The 17,317-nt window shown below is 36.8% G+C and overlaps 1 protein-coding gene across 1 annotated transcript; it reads left to right on the forward strand.

Annotated features, from left to right (window-relative positions):
• Positions 1-4,809: 4,809 nt before the first annotated feature.
• Positions 4,810-16,888, forward strand: ankrd1.S (ankyrin repeat domain 1 (cardiac muscle) S homeolog). Its single transcript, XM_018228404.2, has 9 exons — positions 4,810-4,962; positions 7,266-7,445; positions 8,367-8,498; positions 8,582-8,689; positions 9,024-9,122; positions 11,201-11,299; positions 12,220-12,318; positions 14,669-14,767; positions 16,275-16,888. Exons 1-9 carry the CDS (start codon positions 4,939-4,941, stop codon positions 16,386-16,388), a joined length of 954 nt encoding a protein of 317 aa, XP_018083893.1. The 5' UTR covers positions 4,810-4,938; the 3' UTR covers positions 16,389-16,888.
• Positions 16,889-17,317: the final 429 nt, after the last annotated feature.

The following is a 17,317-nucleotide window of genomic DNA, read 5'->3' on the forward strand; positions in this document are numbered from 1 at the left end:
TAAACTAAGCTCCATCAGAAATCACTCCCAATGTGTGTGGTTAGAAGAAAATGTTAATAACCCTGAGATTTATTTGTTCTAATTTAGTACATTTAACTGTATTAAGCTTTACCCCTACAATTTAACGTGTTACATGAACCAATGTATGTATTAGGCTGGCCAGTTGAAAAGTTGCTAGGAATGAGACATTCTATAGCATACTAAAACTTACCTTAAAGGTGAACAATCGCTTATCGTTCAACAGGCAGGTAACAAACTCCTCGGAACTGCACTAGCCCATAAAGGCAGCTGCAAGAAGTACTGGCAATGTGATGATTTCCCTGATATATTTATTGAACCTGCTCCCCCATGAATAACAAGGACTGAAGCATAAGAACTGAGTCTCAATCTTGTCTCAGTAATAATTATCTCTTTCACCTAGAATTACTTTGACTTGTTCTAGGAGTAGAACCTGAATTTGCCCAGTCTGTTTGGAAAACAGAGATTAAATAAATACAGGTCCATCTTATTCTAATCCTCCCATGTCTGTTGTAAAATAAATGACAGACAGACACTTTGCATTCCAATAGTCTTAAGTCCTGTAACTGGGATCCTTGTGAGCTCTTGTCAACTACTTGGCACTGAAGAGGCAAGATTTCTTTTCAGTTATGCTGCACTTCTCCACTGAACTGTCTCGGCAAACTGAGAAGCAAAGGCACCGTTCCAAGACCAGCAGCTGCAGTATCCATGGCTCTGTATAGCATGTTCATATTCAGCCTTGGTAGAATTAATATATGGTCGGGTATTAAACCACTTGAAAAGAAAAAAAAAGCAAGATTAAATTTAACCTGAGTTACACTACTCCCACATGCACCACGTTTATTAATCAACACCACAGGTACCATTCCCCAAACATATAACATCTATAGATTCTACAAGTGAAATTACATTTGGAGAATCAATATAATATTAACATCCTTCAAAAATACTTCACCTATGGCACATAATGTTTAATTTACTGATTTCTTTGTTACAACTGACTGTCAAAATGTCATGTTTACAAGTGGGATGACGATTGTAGAACCAACAAGAGAGTTGCTGAATCCCTGGACTCATTTTATTGCACTCTGTGTAGTGTAGCCTAGAAATAAATGTAGTAAAATGGTATCATACAGTGCAATAGCCTCCTAGTTCACTATTGGGCACTGCAGTCCAGTCAAATATCCAGTACAGGTATAGGATCCATTATCCGCAAAGCTTATCCACAAAGCTCAAAATGAAGGGAAGGTCATCTCCCATAGACTCCATTTAAATTAAATAATTCACATTTTTAAAACATACTGTATTTCCTTTTCTCTGCAGTAATAAAAAAAAGAACCTTGTACTTGAGCCTAATTCAGATATACTGTAATTAATACTTATTGGGGGAAAATAAGGCTGTTGGTTTGATTAATGTTTAAATAAATGGAGATCCAAATTATGGAAAGACCCTTTATCCGGAAAATCCCCAGGTCCCAAGGATTCTGGATAACAGGTCCCATACCTGTACTACGAGAGGGTATAAGACCACTAAATTGTACTAAATACTTTAGTCCTGGCATATTACCCAGTGGGGACTAAGCTGCCCACTACAGAGTAATCATTATAATGACATAAACACATCGTATGTAAATGGACAGTAGTAAAAACACAAATAAGACAACTATAGCAATGGACAATGAAGGGGAAGCTACATTTATGTTTTTAAACTGGATGTTGAGCTTTTGTCCATCTCTATATTAAGATGCATTTAGGTGTACTTAGAATGTGTTTTTCTATTACTTCAACTCCTGATTCTGTTCTCCAATTTTTAGCAATCTCTCTTTGGAGATATATTGTTTTTTTAGCACAAATTTCCTTTATATATTTGAAAGATTATGTTTAATCATCTTTGCATTCATGCTGGGTTGTATATAATGATTCTTTTTGTTGTAATAATTGTATAACTTTTAGACTATGCCATAACTGGGAAATACATATAGGTATGGGACCTGTTATCCAGAATGCATAGGACCTGGGGTTTCCGGATAAGGGATCTTTCTGTAATTGGATCTCCATTCTTTAAGGCTACTAAAACAATCATTTAAACATCAATTAAACCCAAAATGATTGTTTTGCCTCCAAAAAGGATTATTTATATTGTAGTTGGGATCTAGTACAAGGTACTGTTTTATTATTACAGAGAAAAAGGAAATCATTTTTAAAACATATGAATTACTTGTATAAAATGGGGTCCAAGAGAGATGGCCTTCGCATAATTTGGAGCTTTCTGGATAACAGGTTTCTGGATAACAGATACCATATCTGTATTATATTATTGTTGGTAAAAAATTATTGAAAAAAAATGAGTTAAAACATTGTTAGTTGCTGTACCATTTACCAAATTGGAATCTGTGGTGTTTATAAAAAATGGCCTGCAGGTGTCACTGTGCACATGAGTTATACAGTGTATACATAGTACTATCAATACTGCTTAAGAGAGATAGAGTTGGAAGTTACTGTTGTGTAATGGCTGCGTGAGTCTGCTAATAAAGCACTGTTATACTCTACTAATCCTCAGATACTAAAACATAATAGAAACCACCCATTTTCCCCAAAGGGCTCCTGTAGAACAGCCACAAAGATTTTGTCTGAAGGTGGTCGAACACAAAGGGGGTTATTTACTAAACGCTGAATGCAAAAATCACAAAAAATTCTTGATTTTTTTTTATAAAATCGGACTTTAAAAAAAATCACAAATTTTTTGGAATTTATTAAACCCAGAGGATGGAAAAGTCTGAATCTCAAAATCCGGCATCTCAGACCTGTCGAGGTTTTATATAAGTCAATGGGAGAAGTCTCAATGATTTTTTGATGTGCGCTGGGTTTCGTGCAATACCCCAAAGTTTTCTGAGTTTTCAGCTGAAAAATCTGAAAAAATGTTGAAAATTTGGTAAAAAATCCCAAAAAATCGAGAAAACCTGATTTTTTTTCACGAAGGCAAATTTTCGGGGAAAATATAAGCGTAAAAAAACCATGCGGATTTGATCGGAGTTTGTAGCAGAAAATATTGAGATAAATTCGGACTTATATAACCCCCTAGGATTTGCTCGTTTGGCGAGGTCGCTAAATGTGCAAATCTTTACTCGACCTGAAGTGAATTTCTTCATAATAGGGACATTTTGTTGTGTTTGTACAAATAACTTTAATCTTAATATATAACTATAATCTTACAGAACTGGAGTGAGCTTGGCTACACCAAAAGGACTTTATGCAATGAATTGAACTCATTAGGACAGAGACACGTGGGAAAATTCGGGGAGATTTAGCTTCGTATTTCGAAGCCGCCCAAAGTTGCTTTACGAGGAAACTTCGGACAACATTAGGAAAACAAATAGCTCAGAGTGCCATCCTGCCGGCAATTTAGATTGTAGCCAGCGGGAAGGCTTTTTGGGGGGATTAGTTGCATGAAGAAGAGGCGATTAGTTGCCGGGCAACGAAATTTCCCAGAATCGTACTGTGTGTCTCTGCACATAGGCTTATAGCCTTGGAATGTACCTCTTTAAGTTTTATTCAAAATTATCTCTTCCACTACTTGCATGTACCACTTGGGGGTGGAATTATATTAATTTGATGAAATGCTAATTTCATCATGTGGGGGCTGTTAAATAGGATTTTCACTCACTGTGTTGTACAAAGGGGTTACTACCCCGAAACGTTGCATAGTTGAAATAAACACACAAGGGCCTTGTCCCTGCTTGTAACTGCCTTTGTGTGCCAGTGAATTTGTCTTCTCCAGGACTAGGAGAGTGCCGACCCCTCTATCACTGTGCACCAGGCAATCAATTTTTGGAAGGCCAGGGTGTGCAACTGTCATATATGCTACACAAATCTTTCCTCTGGGTGGCCGATATTGTGGTAATGTGATAGTTTGGACCTAGGGTCAAACAATCGCATTACAATGAAGGGGATACGAAAAGTTGGGATACAATGAGCCTATGTGGAGCTCGAGCCGACAGAACAATCAAGCCTGTCTGATTGAGGTCTGGCCAATTTGTGTCCAGATATCGATTGGGGAGGCCTGTTGGAGGGCCCCATACACGGGCAGATAAGATGCCTAATCACTTTTAAATATAGCATTTCCCAGGAACCCCTTATTATCAGATCCTTGTTTTGTTCATACACAAATGTCAAATATTGTTAAGGCTTATTATACTTTTGGGAGTATAAACATCGTTAGAAGGTTATATTCACCTTGAAGGTTCAGGTGTAAAGAATATATTAACAAATGTTTAAAATATGACATATCAGGCTTTCATGGTATATGTGTTTGCTTTATTGTAACTTCCAGCTGCTTAGTCAAGTATTGCTAAAATCAGACAACTGACGAACCCTGTGGTATTGTTATGACCATGAAAAGAAATAAGTACAATTCCCAGACAGGAGTGACCGTCATCCTTCCTCACAGAGATGACCAATGCTCCTGCCTCCCTTCCAGCATCTTTTAGTCATTTCAATGTCAGCAGATAAATGCGGTACATGCCTAACACACAGCTGTCATACTGGTTCAGATAGAATGACTAGCATTGCTGAGCTGTTCAGTCATTGCCAGTGGAATGGTTAGCTCATGTTTCATACCAATTGGGATATGCAATGTGGTTAGCCCATGGGATATTTTTTATCGTAAGTCCTATGCTGCCCTCCCTTTCTAGCTCCTCACATGACACAAGATCTGGCTAGTTAACATGTCTGGAATAACAACGCACCTATCTCTGTCTGTGAGCTAGGTCCATAGAAGTTGCTGTCCCAGGTTGGAATATTATCTCATTCTCCTTTCTCCAGACACACTATATAAGCTAACCTGGAGTGGAGCTCTGAGAGCAACAACTTGTCTACCTAAGGTTAACACCTGAAAGGATACTTCAACTTCTTACTGGCAAAATGTTGCTGAAAATGGAAGAAATGGTAGGTTACAGATTTTTTTTACTTTTTTTAGTTAAGACATTATGGGAGCCTATAATAATAATAATATCGTAAATCAAGTATCCCTTATTGTAAAATATAAGAATATTATAAGTCAACAAGGCGTTCCATGACCATATAAAAGCACAACGTTGAAGGCCGAGTGCCTTTATACAGGTCATGGGTCTACGAGGTTACTTCTAATATCCTCATATTTTCCAACAAGGGGTACTTTATTTTAGGGATGCACCGAATCCTGGATTCGGTTTTGGATTCGGCCGAATCCTAATTTGAATATGCAAATTAGAGGAGGGGAGGGAAATCACGTGACTTTTTGTCACAAAAATAAGAAGAAGAAAAAATGTTTTCCCCTTCCCACCCCTAATTTGCATATGCAAATTAGGATTCGGTTCAGTATTCGGCCAAATCTGTCGAAAAGGATTCGGGGGTGCATCCCTACTTTATTTATTATAATACACAAGTTTTAGTGAGTCATGTGTCAAAATTGACATCACTAAGCGCCGTTTATAACTGATGACATCACTAAGAGGCGTTTACGTTTATAACGATATAATTTACAGGATATTCATGGATTGTGTGTATTATAAACATACATTAGTCAATGGGTTAATATTATTGTAACCAAATGTGTGTTGCTTTTACCAGCCACATGGTTGTGGGACTTTCAGTTGTGTACTAAACCTTTATCACCATCTAATTTTATTGCGCTGAAAATGTATCATAAAAATGGTGTGTAAAGGATACAGACCTACTAGTATCTTGTTTATAAAAATTGAGTCTTACCTTGTACATTTATTAATTTACATATTTTTTTTTATTTTTAAAGTTTTCTCAATTGAATTTTCAAGATATTTTTTGTAAGATCTCTTAATACATACGGTAATTTACTTTTTTGCTAACTCTCTAAATGGAATTTTTTAACTTTTTGTATCTCATTAAGAAAAAATAATTCTGCCTAGTACGTTTCTTAATTTACATTTTTTAACTTTAAAGTTGTATAAATACAATTAAAATTTACTAAAAGAAATTACAAGAAAATTTTAGTTAGATGGGTAATTTGAAATGTAATAGAACGTTTTAGTTATGTTCTCACCCTTCCAGTAATTTCAGTTATCAAAATTATTTGCACTTGGAATCCAATCTCTTTGGGAACAAATAGCAGGTTACTGGTGCTAGCTGGAGCAACAGGGACATCTGCCACACAGTTTGGGTTCAGGAGACCAAAGCTTTAATACGTTATTATTTCCTGTGTTTGAAATTTGTTTACCAGAAAATGTTAGCATTTTTAATCACCAAAGTAGATTAAACCAATCATCGTCATTCCTAGCAATGTTTCAGTTCTCTGGCATACTTATAAAAGGTTGTGAGGCTTGTTGGATGGTAGTCCCAAATGTAAATAATGCAAATTATTTACATTTATACATTATATTTATAAATAATGCTAATTAATCTAAACAATGCAATACTTTCATGTAAATGCATGTTGATATATTAATATGTAGTTGATCTTCTATTTGGTCTAAAATGATTTAAACACCAGCCAGTTGACATTTTTTAGGACTTCATTAAAAAGGTGGAGCATGTGAATTTCTCAAGGGCTTTTTTAGGCATTATACGTGGGAAGCCATTGCTTTGACTGTGTATCTGTAGGACGTGAATTGTGGAGGCTTATTAACTAGAGGTTGGATTTTAGTGGTTTTAGAGATTTTCTGAACCACTGTTGTCATTGAATTTATTAAAAGATCCGAATATAAAAGATGTGAACGTAAAAACCGGCTAAATGGTGCAATAAAAAATATGAATACCTCAAAATCTCTAAAAATTCAAGTTTTTCAGAAAATGTCTAGTGAAAAGAAATATGAAAACCTCTTAAAAGTGAGATTGATTAAAAGCGGTCCCAAAAGAATCAGCACAGCACCGCAATAACTTTTACTTGGAGAAGTTTGGTATAAAAGATTTTCATGTCTTTTTTCTTTTATTTCCAATTTTAGATTAGTTGAAAAAAAAAATTGCAATTCAATTGTTAGTAAATGGGCCACTTTCATGGAAGCCTATTTTGGGAGAACTGGATTCTCTATGAGAAGCACTCATTATATATTATTGTTTTGTAATTTTTGTTGTTTTCATGATGCCAGAAGCAATGGTTATCTAAACATGCAAGCACAAAGACTGAATACCATTGCCTTGTTGCCAGCTCAACCTAATATACATCATTTTTAGCTTTTAAGGACAATTCATTACTAATGAATTGGAACTTTAGTCACTGATACCTTTTCTAATAACAGGTGACCGCAAAGAAGAATGAAATAAAGCAGACTGGCAATTTTGTATCTGGCGTCTCAAAGAATGGAGAATATGAAACAGCTGTAGCTCTAGAGAAACAGGAGGATCTGAAGACCACATTTAAATCCCTAATAGACCTGGAAGAAGAGAAACAAATGAAGGAAAAACAGCTAAAATCAGAGGTGTGTCTTCAGAATTTCATAATCACCTTTTAGTGACATCGTATTGCATAATTGTAATGTATACCAACAAGCTTTACCAACATTCTTGAAAACATCATATAAAGATAGACAGCACGTCACCTTATTTTAGAAATCAATTCTATTCAGCATAAAAAGTATTTTAACTAAAGGGCACAGTTATGCTCAAGTAAGAAAATGGAGAAAAATGGAGACCTTTAATTTAAGTCCTCTACAACATTTTTTCCTAACTAAATCACTAATTAAATGGAGAACACGTTACGTAAACCAATGGCAGATATGGTGTTTCACTGCCAAAACATTACCCATAAAAACAGGTTGAGACATAACTCATTGAACTAAACACAATGGCAAAACCAGCCTCTTACAAAAGCAAACTCTACAACACATATACAATTCTTTTCCTAGACCTTGGAAATAATTCTAGACCATGGATCCCCAACCTTTTTTTACCTGTGAGCCAAATTCAGATATAAATACAAGTTGGGGACAAACACAGGCATGCAAAATGCCCTGGGGTGCCAATTAGCTGTGCTGTGATTGACTGTTGGTAGCCCCTATATGGACTGGCAGGCTATAAGAAGCTCTTTTTGGCAGTACAAAAAGTTGCCTCCAAGCCAGGAATTAAAAAGTAACTAGTTTTGTGGCCAATGGGCGCAACATCCAAGGATGGGACCACTGTTTTAGCCATTTAACTCAAGAAATGTCTCAGTAATAGAACCTTGAGAATGTTATTGCTCTAATAGTTTTATGACTATATTTATTCTAAGTTGAAAAGTTACCCTTGATAAATTTTCTATTTTCTCCAATAATGTTTGGCGAATGATCTTATACATAGGTTCTATATATTTAGACAAAAGATATATTTCCAATATGAAATATAATATTTCTTTTTCTCTGAAGCTCCTTAAGAAAAAACTAGAGGAACGGCCAAAGTTGGAAAATTTGGAAGATCTACAAGTAATTATTAATCTGAAAAAAAGAAAACGAGTCAAAAAAGTGAGAGTTGTCAAGGAACCAGAGCCAGAAGAAATTGTAAGTTTTTTAAGGAACTATGTGATATTAAAAGCTATGAGGGAGAGCATACACATCTAACACAGAAATCTTGTTTTTCTCAGATTGAAAATGTGGATCAGATGACTTTCTTCAAAGCTGCATTGGATAATAAAATGCCAGTCATTGAAAAATATTTAGCAGATGGAGGTGATCCAAACACATGTGATGAGGTAGCCTCCATGTGTAATACCAATCACATACAGTACATTCTACAATTCAAAAATAAATTCTCTATATTCAGGCTTTTATAAAAGTCCATTTATTATATCATATTAAAATGCATAACCCCACATGGAGCCTAATGCATTTTATGCTTACCCAGCACTTAATCATAGGCAATTCATAGGAATTGTAGTGTGTTACCTCTTTTTGGTCAATAGAGGTCTCTATCATTCTTTCTTTTGTGTGATTTACACTAATCATTTTTTCTGTAGCCAACATACTCTTTGGTATTACATACAGTACATTATCAGGTTTAGTTCCATTGTCCCATTTTTCTTTCAGTATAATCGCACAGCTCTACACAGAGCCTGCTCAGAAGGACACACTGTCATCGTAGAGAAATTAATTGAAACTGGTGCCAATATTGAATTTAAAGATATGGTAGGTTGTTGAATAAATGTAACTTTAAGATACATAGTAAGATTTAGGGGCAGATGTATGAAGGGTCGAATATCGAGGGTTAATTAACCCTCGATATTCGACTAGGAACTAAAATCCTTCGACTTCGAATATCGAAGTCGAAGGATTTAGCGCAAATCCTACGATCGAACGATCGAAGGATTATTCCTTCGATCGAACGATTAAATCCTTCTAATCGAACGATTCGAAGGATTTAAATCCAACGATCGAAGGAATATCCTTCGATCAAAAAAACTTAGGCAAGCCTATGGGGACCTTCCCCATAGGCTAACATTGACTTCGGTAGCTTTTAGCTGCCGAAGTAGGGGGTCGAAGTTTTTTTTAAAGAGGCAGTACTTCGACTATCGAATGGTCGAATAGTCGAACGATTTTTAGTTCGAATCGTTCGATTCGTAGTCGTAGTCGCAGTCGAAGGTCGAAGTAGCCCATTCGATGGTCGAAGTAGCCCAAAAAACACTTCGAAATTCGAAGTTTTTTTCATTCGAATCCTTCACTCGAGCTTCATGAATCGGCCCCTTAGTATCTTGCTAAACAAGAGATATAAACAAAAACATTATGTGTATATGCAGATGAAAACATCTTTTTAAGTATTGCATTTTCTAATGTTTTAATATAAAATGGCATTTAATTTTTATGCCACCTTTAACATGCTCAATTTACCACCCCTTGATTTCCTTAAATAGCTCTTGCCATTAAGTGCACAAGTGACATGTTTTCCATTCCTGATGAATGTGTGTATATAGTGAATAAAGTACCCCCTCTTGTAAAATATAAGGATATTATAAGTTACCGAGGAGTTTCATGACCATATAAAAACACGAGGCCGAAGGCCAAGTGTTTTTATACAGGTCATGGAACTCCGAGGTAACTTCTAATATCCTCATATTTTGCAACAGGGGGTACTTTATTTATTATAATACACACGTTTCAGTGACATGTGACAGAAATTACATCAGAACTCACCGTTTATAACTGATGACATCAGAACTCACCGTTTATAAGGATATAATTTACAAGATATTCATGCCATTTGTGTATTATAATGTGTATAATGTCCATCTAGTACATGAACAGTTACTGACCAACTGCAAAAAGAAAAGCAGCAGACCAGATGAATTATTAGGAAATACATCTGGAAGTCTGTATGGGTCTTTAATAGTGATGGGCGAATTTATTCACCAGGCGCAATTTCGCGCGATTCGCCGCTGGCGAATAAATTCGTGAAATGGCTGTTTTTGCGAATTTTTTGCCCATCACTAGTCTTTAACTTTGCAATGTTACAGAAAAATACATTTTTGAAACTCAATGTGAAATCATATTCTCAGATAAAAACATACAGCAAAAGCAACCAAACAACTGTTGAAAGGTTATATTGTCCCATTTTATCAGCCAAACCAGTGGTAATTAAAGATTCAAGGTTTTGATGGGAATAAACCCTTTTGAATTGCTCTTTACTAAATAAGGAACAACATAGGTATAAAAGAAATACTACATGTCCTTATTTACCGTGGTACACTAAACCATAACCACCAATGAACAAAAATATATTCGACTAGTTGCTACTGTAATTTCTTTATGTAGTACTGTATATAGACCTATTAAAAACCATACTCCTACCTAAACAAGTGCCTATAATAATTCCTGTAGTATCTTTCTCCTTCCAACTTCACAAAGGTTTTCCAGAGAACTAGTTGGAAACTAATCATAAAAACAATCGCTACAATTCCAAGTGACACATCACAGCCAAATTTTACAAAACTTAAAAAACATTCTAAAATCAGCATGAAAATAAAAGAATAGAGGAGTGTCGTCTAAGACTTCCTGCTTGAGTTGAATTAGAGCCAACACTTCATCTAGTACTCTGCCTTCATGACCACTTTCCAGCTACACATTTTTTATAACTCCTGCTCTTGAGATGCATTTTGCCAGCACAGATTATAGATGTACAGCTGAAAACATTGAGAGCCTGTTGATATTTCCAGTAGGGAATCATCAGTTTTGCATCTTCTCATGTGCTTTGGCATCTGTTTTGGTAACAGCTTGAATCCACTGCCGTACACTGGACATGTCGTGGTGGAAGTATCGAGACGTTGAAGTTATTGCTGAACAAAGGAGCGGCTATTAATGCTAGAGACAAGGTAATTTGTGTCACTGATTGCAACGTAGCCCTTCCAGCTAGCCTCGGGTTAAGTCAATTTCCGTTGCAGATGGAAATGATTATGAAAAGGTGCAAATAATCTCTGCAATCAGCAGTGGATTGGGTCCAACTGCAAAGCTGTGTAAATAGTTCTGTACATTAAGGGGCCCATTTACTTAGCTCGAGTGAAGGAATAGAATAAAAAAAACTTTGAATTTCGAATGTTTTTTTTGGATACTTCGACCATCGAATTGGCTACTTCCACCTTCGACTACGATTTCGAATCGAACTAAAAATCATTCAAATATTCGACCATTCGATAGTCGAAGTACTGTCTCTTTAAAAAAAACTTCGACCCCCTAATTTGCCGCCTAATACCTACCGAAGTCAATGTTAGCCTATGGGGAAAGTCCCCATTGCAATCTTTTTTTGGTCGAAGAAAAATCGTTCAATTGATGGATTAAAATCCGTTCGATCTAACTATTTGCGGTAAATCCTTCGACTTCGATATTCAAAGTCGAAGGATTTATATTCGACAGTCGAATATCGTGGGTTAACCCTCGATATTCGACCCTAGGTAAATCTGCCCCTAAGATTCTAAATTGGCTCTGACAAGGACCCGCATATATCGAATGTTGTGTCTTTACCAGATTTTCTCCATTTGAGTGTGTGTGTTCATGAAAGAGTGTATACTGAACTCACCATGTGCTGGTTTGCTGGCTGGCACTGGAAACACTATACTGATTAGAGTAAAATCCATTGGCACTGTTTTTTTGCTTTGTAAATGGAAAGCATTTGGATGGAAAGAGCCAAAGTACAAAAGTCAATTTAGCCAGCAATAATGTACACAATTTTTACCGGTGCTGCCTGTACAGATTTATCCAAAAATCTTCAGAAATGTTTATTTTCTGTTTCATTTAGTTGCTCAGTACCCCACTACATGTTGCAGTCAGGACAGGGCACTATGAATGTGCCGAACACCTCATTGCCTGTGAAGCAGACTTAAATGCCAAAGACAGAGTAAGTATATCTGTTATCACGTTACTCTTTATCAGGCAGCAGTTCGTCCCTGATATAAAAGAACAAGCAGACCCTTTACAAAAAGGCAATAATTGGCTATAAATGTAGTGCAATCCTATTATTCTCTGCTTTATTGACCATACACCATACCCATTCTTGTCTATGACATTTCCATCATAACTCTGGTTAGACAGAGTGAAGTTGAGAAGTTGCTTATGCTTCTGAGTAACTGTAAGAGAAGTAGCAGGATGCAATGTAGAACTCCTTATTGCTGTGTTCATGTTAATGCTCCATTTCAATCATTTTTGGAGTTTTAAGACTACCTAATTACATAAGGCATTTCTGGTGCAAAAAAGGGCTACCAAACTTCTGGCCTCACAAGGCCTTGATTTAATATGGCATATAAAGAATTATATCAATCATTCAACATTGGTATTGGCCCACCATGCTTCCTGCTATCGTCAAATGGGTTCCTCCTATTTGGAGCTTGCTCCTTCTTTGGATTGTATGGACTCAGCATATGTTGTAGATCCCTAGCTGGCCATAGATGCAAAGATCCGATCGTACGAATCATCGTACGATCGGACTTTCCCATCTCCCGACCCGCCACTAACCATTCAGATCAAAGTCTTACCAGTCAGATTAGTTAAAGAACAGATCAGCAATGTTCTTCCCCTGACAGCAATTGTACGATAGTTATGTCTGACAAAGCTGGTGACAGTCTCCCACTGAAAATCGTCATATCGGCAATACATGCAGAGATATTATCGGCAGCCGACAGAAATTTTCTAACCTGTCCGATCGACCAGACGACCGATCTCCGCCGGACGAAAAATGTCGGGACTCTCCACACACGGTCGAAATTCGTACGAATCCTCGATTTGGACGATCAGATCTTTGCGTCTATGGCCAGCTTAATGTGCCAAACTGGGCCTCAGTCAGTTTGCACCCACAATGTAAAGCTACGGATTGTATGCATTTTTGGGGCTTACTATCCTTCTACAGAATATTAACATTTTATAAACAATAATTTTCCTGGTATTTTATCTATATTATATTTATATCACTTCAAAACGGTGCAGGAAATTTGCAAATAATTTCAAACTCTGACTGACACGTCCCAAAAATCAGAACATATCCCTGCAGCAAATCCCAGAGATAATAGCTCTCAATAGCGATGGGCGAATCTGATCCACTTCAATGAAAATTTGTCTACATGCATTGAAGTCTATGAAGATATATTTACTAAAGGGCGAAGTGACTAACGCTGGCAAAGATTCACCAGCATTACCATTTTCAGGGACTTCGATGATTTACTAACGGGAGCAGGTATAACTTAACTAGTGAAGGAGATAGACACTAGCGGTGATTCACACTCTATAGCCAGGTGAATTTTGCTCCGGCGAATGGACGTTTCTCCGCAAATTCACTAAGATGCGGATTTTACTGAACGTTACCTCTTTTGCCAGACTTGCCTTCACCAGCTCAGACCAGGCAAACTGCATTGGAGTGCATAGATCTTCCTCATTCTTCTGTTACTTACATCATATTTTTTAGTGGAAAAAGTTTCTAAGTCCAAAAAACGCTGGCGACATTTCCTTTTTCAAAGTGATAGCCTGCAAAAGTCCTTAGATTTTTTTTTTTGGTAACCGGGTTCTCCCATATATTTTCTAACATATGGAACACACACTATGCAGTAGGCTTATGTGTAGGGCATTATAACAACTCTATTTTCTTTATTCAGGTTCCCTGGACTTGTGTAATATAATGTATTTGCTGCAACATATACGTCCATTCAACTTTAAATTGACAGTTTTATGCAAATTAGCCTAAACGAAGAATTCTTTCGCTAGGCAGAATTGAATGCTAACGCATCTCTTCTTTTATTTGCGTGCGTTGCCGAAGTAACGCTAGCGAAACTTTGCAAGCGTGCGGCGCCCTGGACGCAACTTCGCATTTTAGTAAATTAGCTTTGTCTGACCGATGTGATGCGATGGCTGTGAAGCCGTCACAGGCGATTTTTGGCCCTTAGTAAATTTACCCCTATTGGGGTCATTTTCACAGCAAACCTTAGTGAAGAATTTCGCTCATCGCTACCTCTCAAGCATCTACCACTGGGATGCTCCAAGAGCACAGGAAGGACAATCTAAACCTTGCTAGTTATTATGCTCGGCTTCCACTACCACTAGCCGAAGAGAGGTGCAATTAGTAATCTGAAGAAAACCACTTTCAGCATTGTTATTCTCAAGCAGGAATGCAAAGTATCCCTAAAGCAGTTACATAATTTGAACCCACATTCACACAATAGTGTGGCTTTTTATCAACTGATTTTTTAATTTATTTATTTCAGGAAGGAGACACACCAATGCATGATGGGGTGAGACTAAATCGCTACAAAATGATGAGACTCCTGATTCTATACGGAGTGAATCTAAACATCAAGAACTGTGTACGTTTTCAGATAAATGATATATGAGGCTCAGACATAATTTTATACACACATTTTATAATTATATACAGCAGGACTGCACTCACTGGGATTACATTCAAATAGGGTCTATTAAATTCCTGTCGCTATTCTATAAGCTCTTTACCTGCAACCAGGTAAGCTGTTGGACCTGTTTTGTGACTTGATAATAACAGTAGTTAAGATATATAAAGATATTTTCATAGGAAAATCTGAGTTTGGAAACTTAAATTTGAAATGATTTTAAGCAGTTTTCTTGTACTTGATTTTCTCAAATAACAGAAAATGAGAATACTGAATATTAAAAAAGTGCCCCTTAGTGTTACCAGCCTTATACAAGGTAGACTAAAAATGTAAAAATACAGGCAGGAGGTGGGCGTATCAGGCTGATCCAGTCGTTGAGCCCTGGGGCCCAACAATTGGATCACAATGATGGAGATGCAGGCTGTTGGAGAAAGGACCACATCAATGAGCAGATGTGATGCTCGCTCTGATGGGATTTCTAAACCTGTCTGATTGATATCCAGCTGACTTTCGCCCTAATATTGTTTGAGAAAGTATGTTGGAGGGCCCCATAAACAGGCAAATAAACTGTTGACTCTGTACAGTAACTTTTATGAACTGTAGCTGTCCTAAAGCCAAAGTGGGATCTAATGCCTAATTGTTTGTCCATTTCCATATTAAGGGGTTCCATACATTTTTCTAGTCCATTTCCATTTATAAATGTGTCCTCTACTTAGAGATCAGAAGTGGCAACTGGTCCCCCATGCAGTCACAATGGAGAAGGCAAATAAGCCCAGAGCCAGCACAGACACAACAGCCAGTAAGCCTTATACAAGCAGCCTCAGACTTGTGTTTCTGCTCTGTGTATAGTGATACAGTGACAGCGCTTGTTTTAGGATTGAGAACAACAGTAATGCCAGGTCAGTTTCTGTCCCTCGTTTCAAATGCTCAAGGACACCAAGGTCTACATTAAACAAGAACTTCTAGTGCCCATGGAAAAAAGACAGAAATACTATATTATGGATCAATGAAGAATATTTAAAGGATAACTAATAAACTATTACAAGTCTATTACAAGGAGAAGTGTCACTGTTTGTAAAGCTGACCTACAGATACAGAGAAGCGCGGTGGAGGTCACAAAGATAGAGAAGATGGCACCTGTGAACACCGCTGCGATACTCTTCATTTTTAGGTCAGCTTTACTAACTGACCTTCCGACACTTCCTTATAATAGACTCTACGTGGGGGGTGATGGAGACCAGTGAATGGGCTTATATTTGTAGGGAGTTTCATTCTCCTTTAATGATATGAAATCTCTTTCTTAGATTTAAATAAATACAAAAATTCATAGATTTAGATTTAACAAGAAAATATGTTATTTATATACTGCAGCATAAAGACATTTTAAATTCTTATTAAACCATCACACTTCTACCCAAATATATGAACTGAATAACTGATCTCTGTCACTCGATTCCATTCACAGGCTGGGAAGACACCAATGGAGCTGGTAATGCAGTGGCAGAATGGTGCAAAAGAGATATTTAATGGGCTTCAGAATAAATCATACAAAAACTCGCCCATTTCTATATTCCAATGAAGAATATTTCCATCAACACCACTGACCCATTCAAAGAGAAGGGACGCTCTGAAAGGCATTAATGTTCACATAGGTTTCCTGCTTTAATGAACCTGTGATTTATGACTATTCCAATTTTTTTTAATTTAATTTATTGCATTTACAATTTTTTTAAACCTGTATTTAATGTTTGCAAAAACCCATTGCAATTTCCGCTTCATACTATTATAAAAGTATATATATTTCTTGCTAAAATGTAGATATTTGTTAAGTGTCATTTAACAGAAAAAGCTTACGCACATATTTATATTTGTCTGTCTGTTAAATGGATGTTTTATCGCATTACAGAAAGACTTTGACCATTGAGAAGATTGCCAGAAGTAGACTTTCTGGATGGGTGTAAAGTGTTATTTAATGATAATGCTCATTGCTTTTAGGGCAGAGAGACACGTGAAGATTCGAGGAGATTAACCATGAAACTTCAGGCGACTTCAGAAGAGACACTCCGAGTTCCAATCCAGCCGGCGATTTAGATTCTAGCCGACGGGATGACAGTTTGGGGAGATTAGTCCGATTAATCTCCCTGAATCTTTGCGTGTGTCTCTGCCCTAAAATGAGCTACGATGGATTAGGGAGAAAGTTTAGCAGCTAAAGCATATTGAGAAAATAGATTCATAGAAAAAGCCAACTGGCTTTTTCCAGGACTGGCAGTCAATTTCTTGAAAAATCGGTATGACTTTACCTCTCATCGATAGAAACCTGTATGAGGATATTGTACGCTCTACAGGTCAGTGTGCCATAATGTTGTTATGTTCACAAGGCATCACTGGCCAGATTGTGAACTGAAGATTCTAGACGGAATACGAGGAATGTTAAAAAAAAGACATTAGAAAAGAATTTGCAATATTAAATAAGAATGTCGATCGATGTGAAGATTTTATTTTAGTATA

The sequence above is a fragment of the Xenopus laevis genome, chromosome 7S (assembly GCF_017654675.1).
Source record: "Xenopus laevis strain J_2021 chromosome 7S, Xenopus_laevis_v10.1, whole genome shotgun sequence".
NCBI lineage: Eukaryota > Metazoa > Chordata > Amphibia > Anura > Pipidae > Xenopus > Xenopus laevis.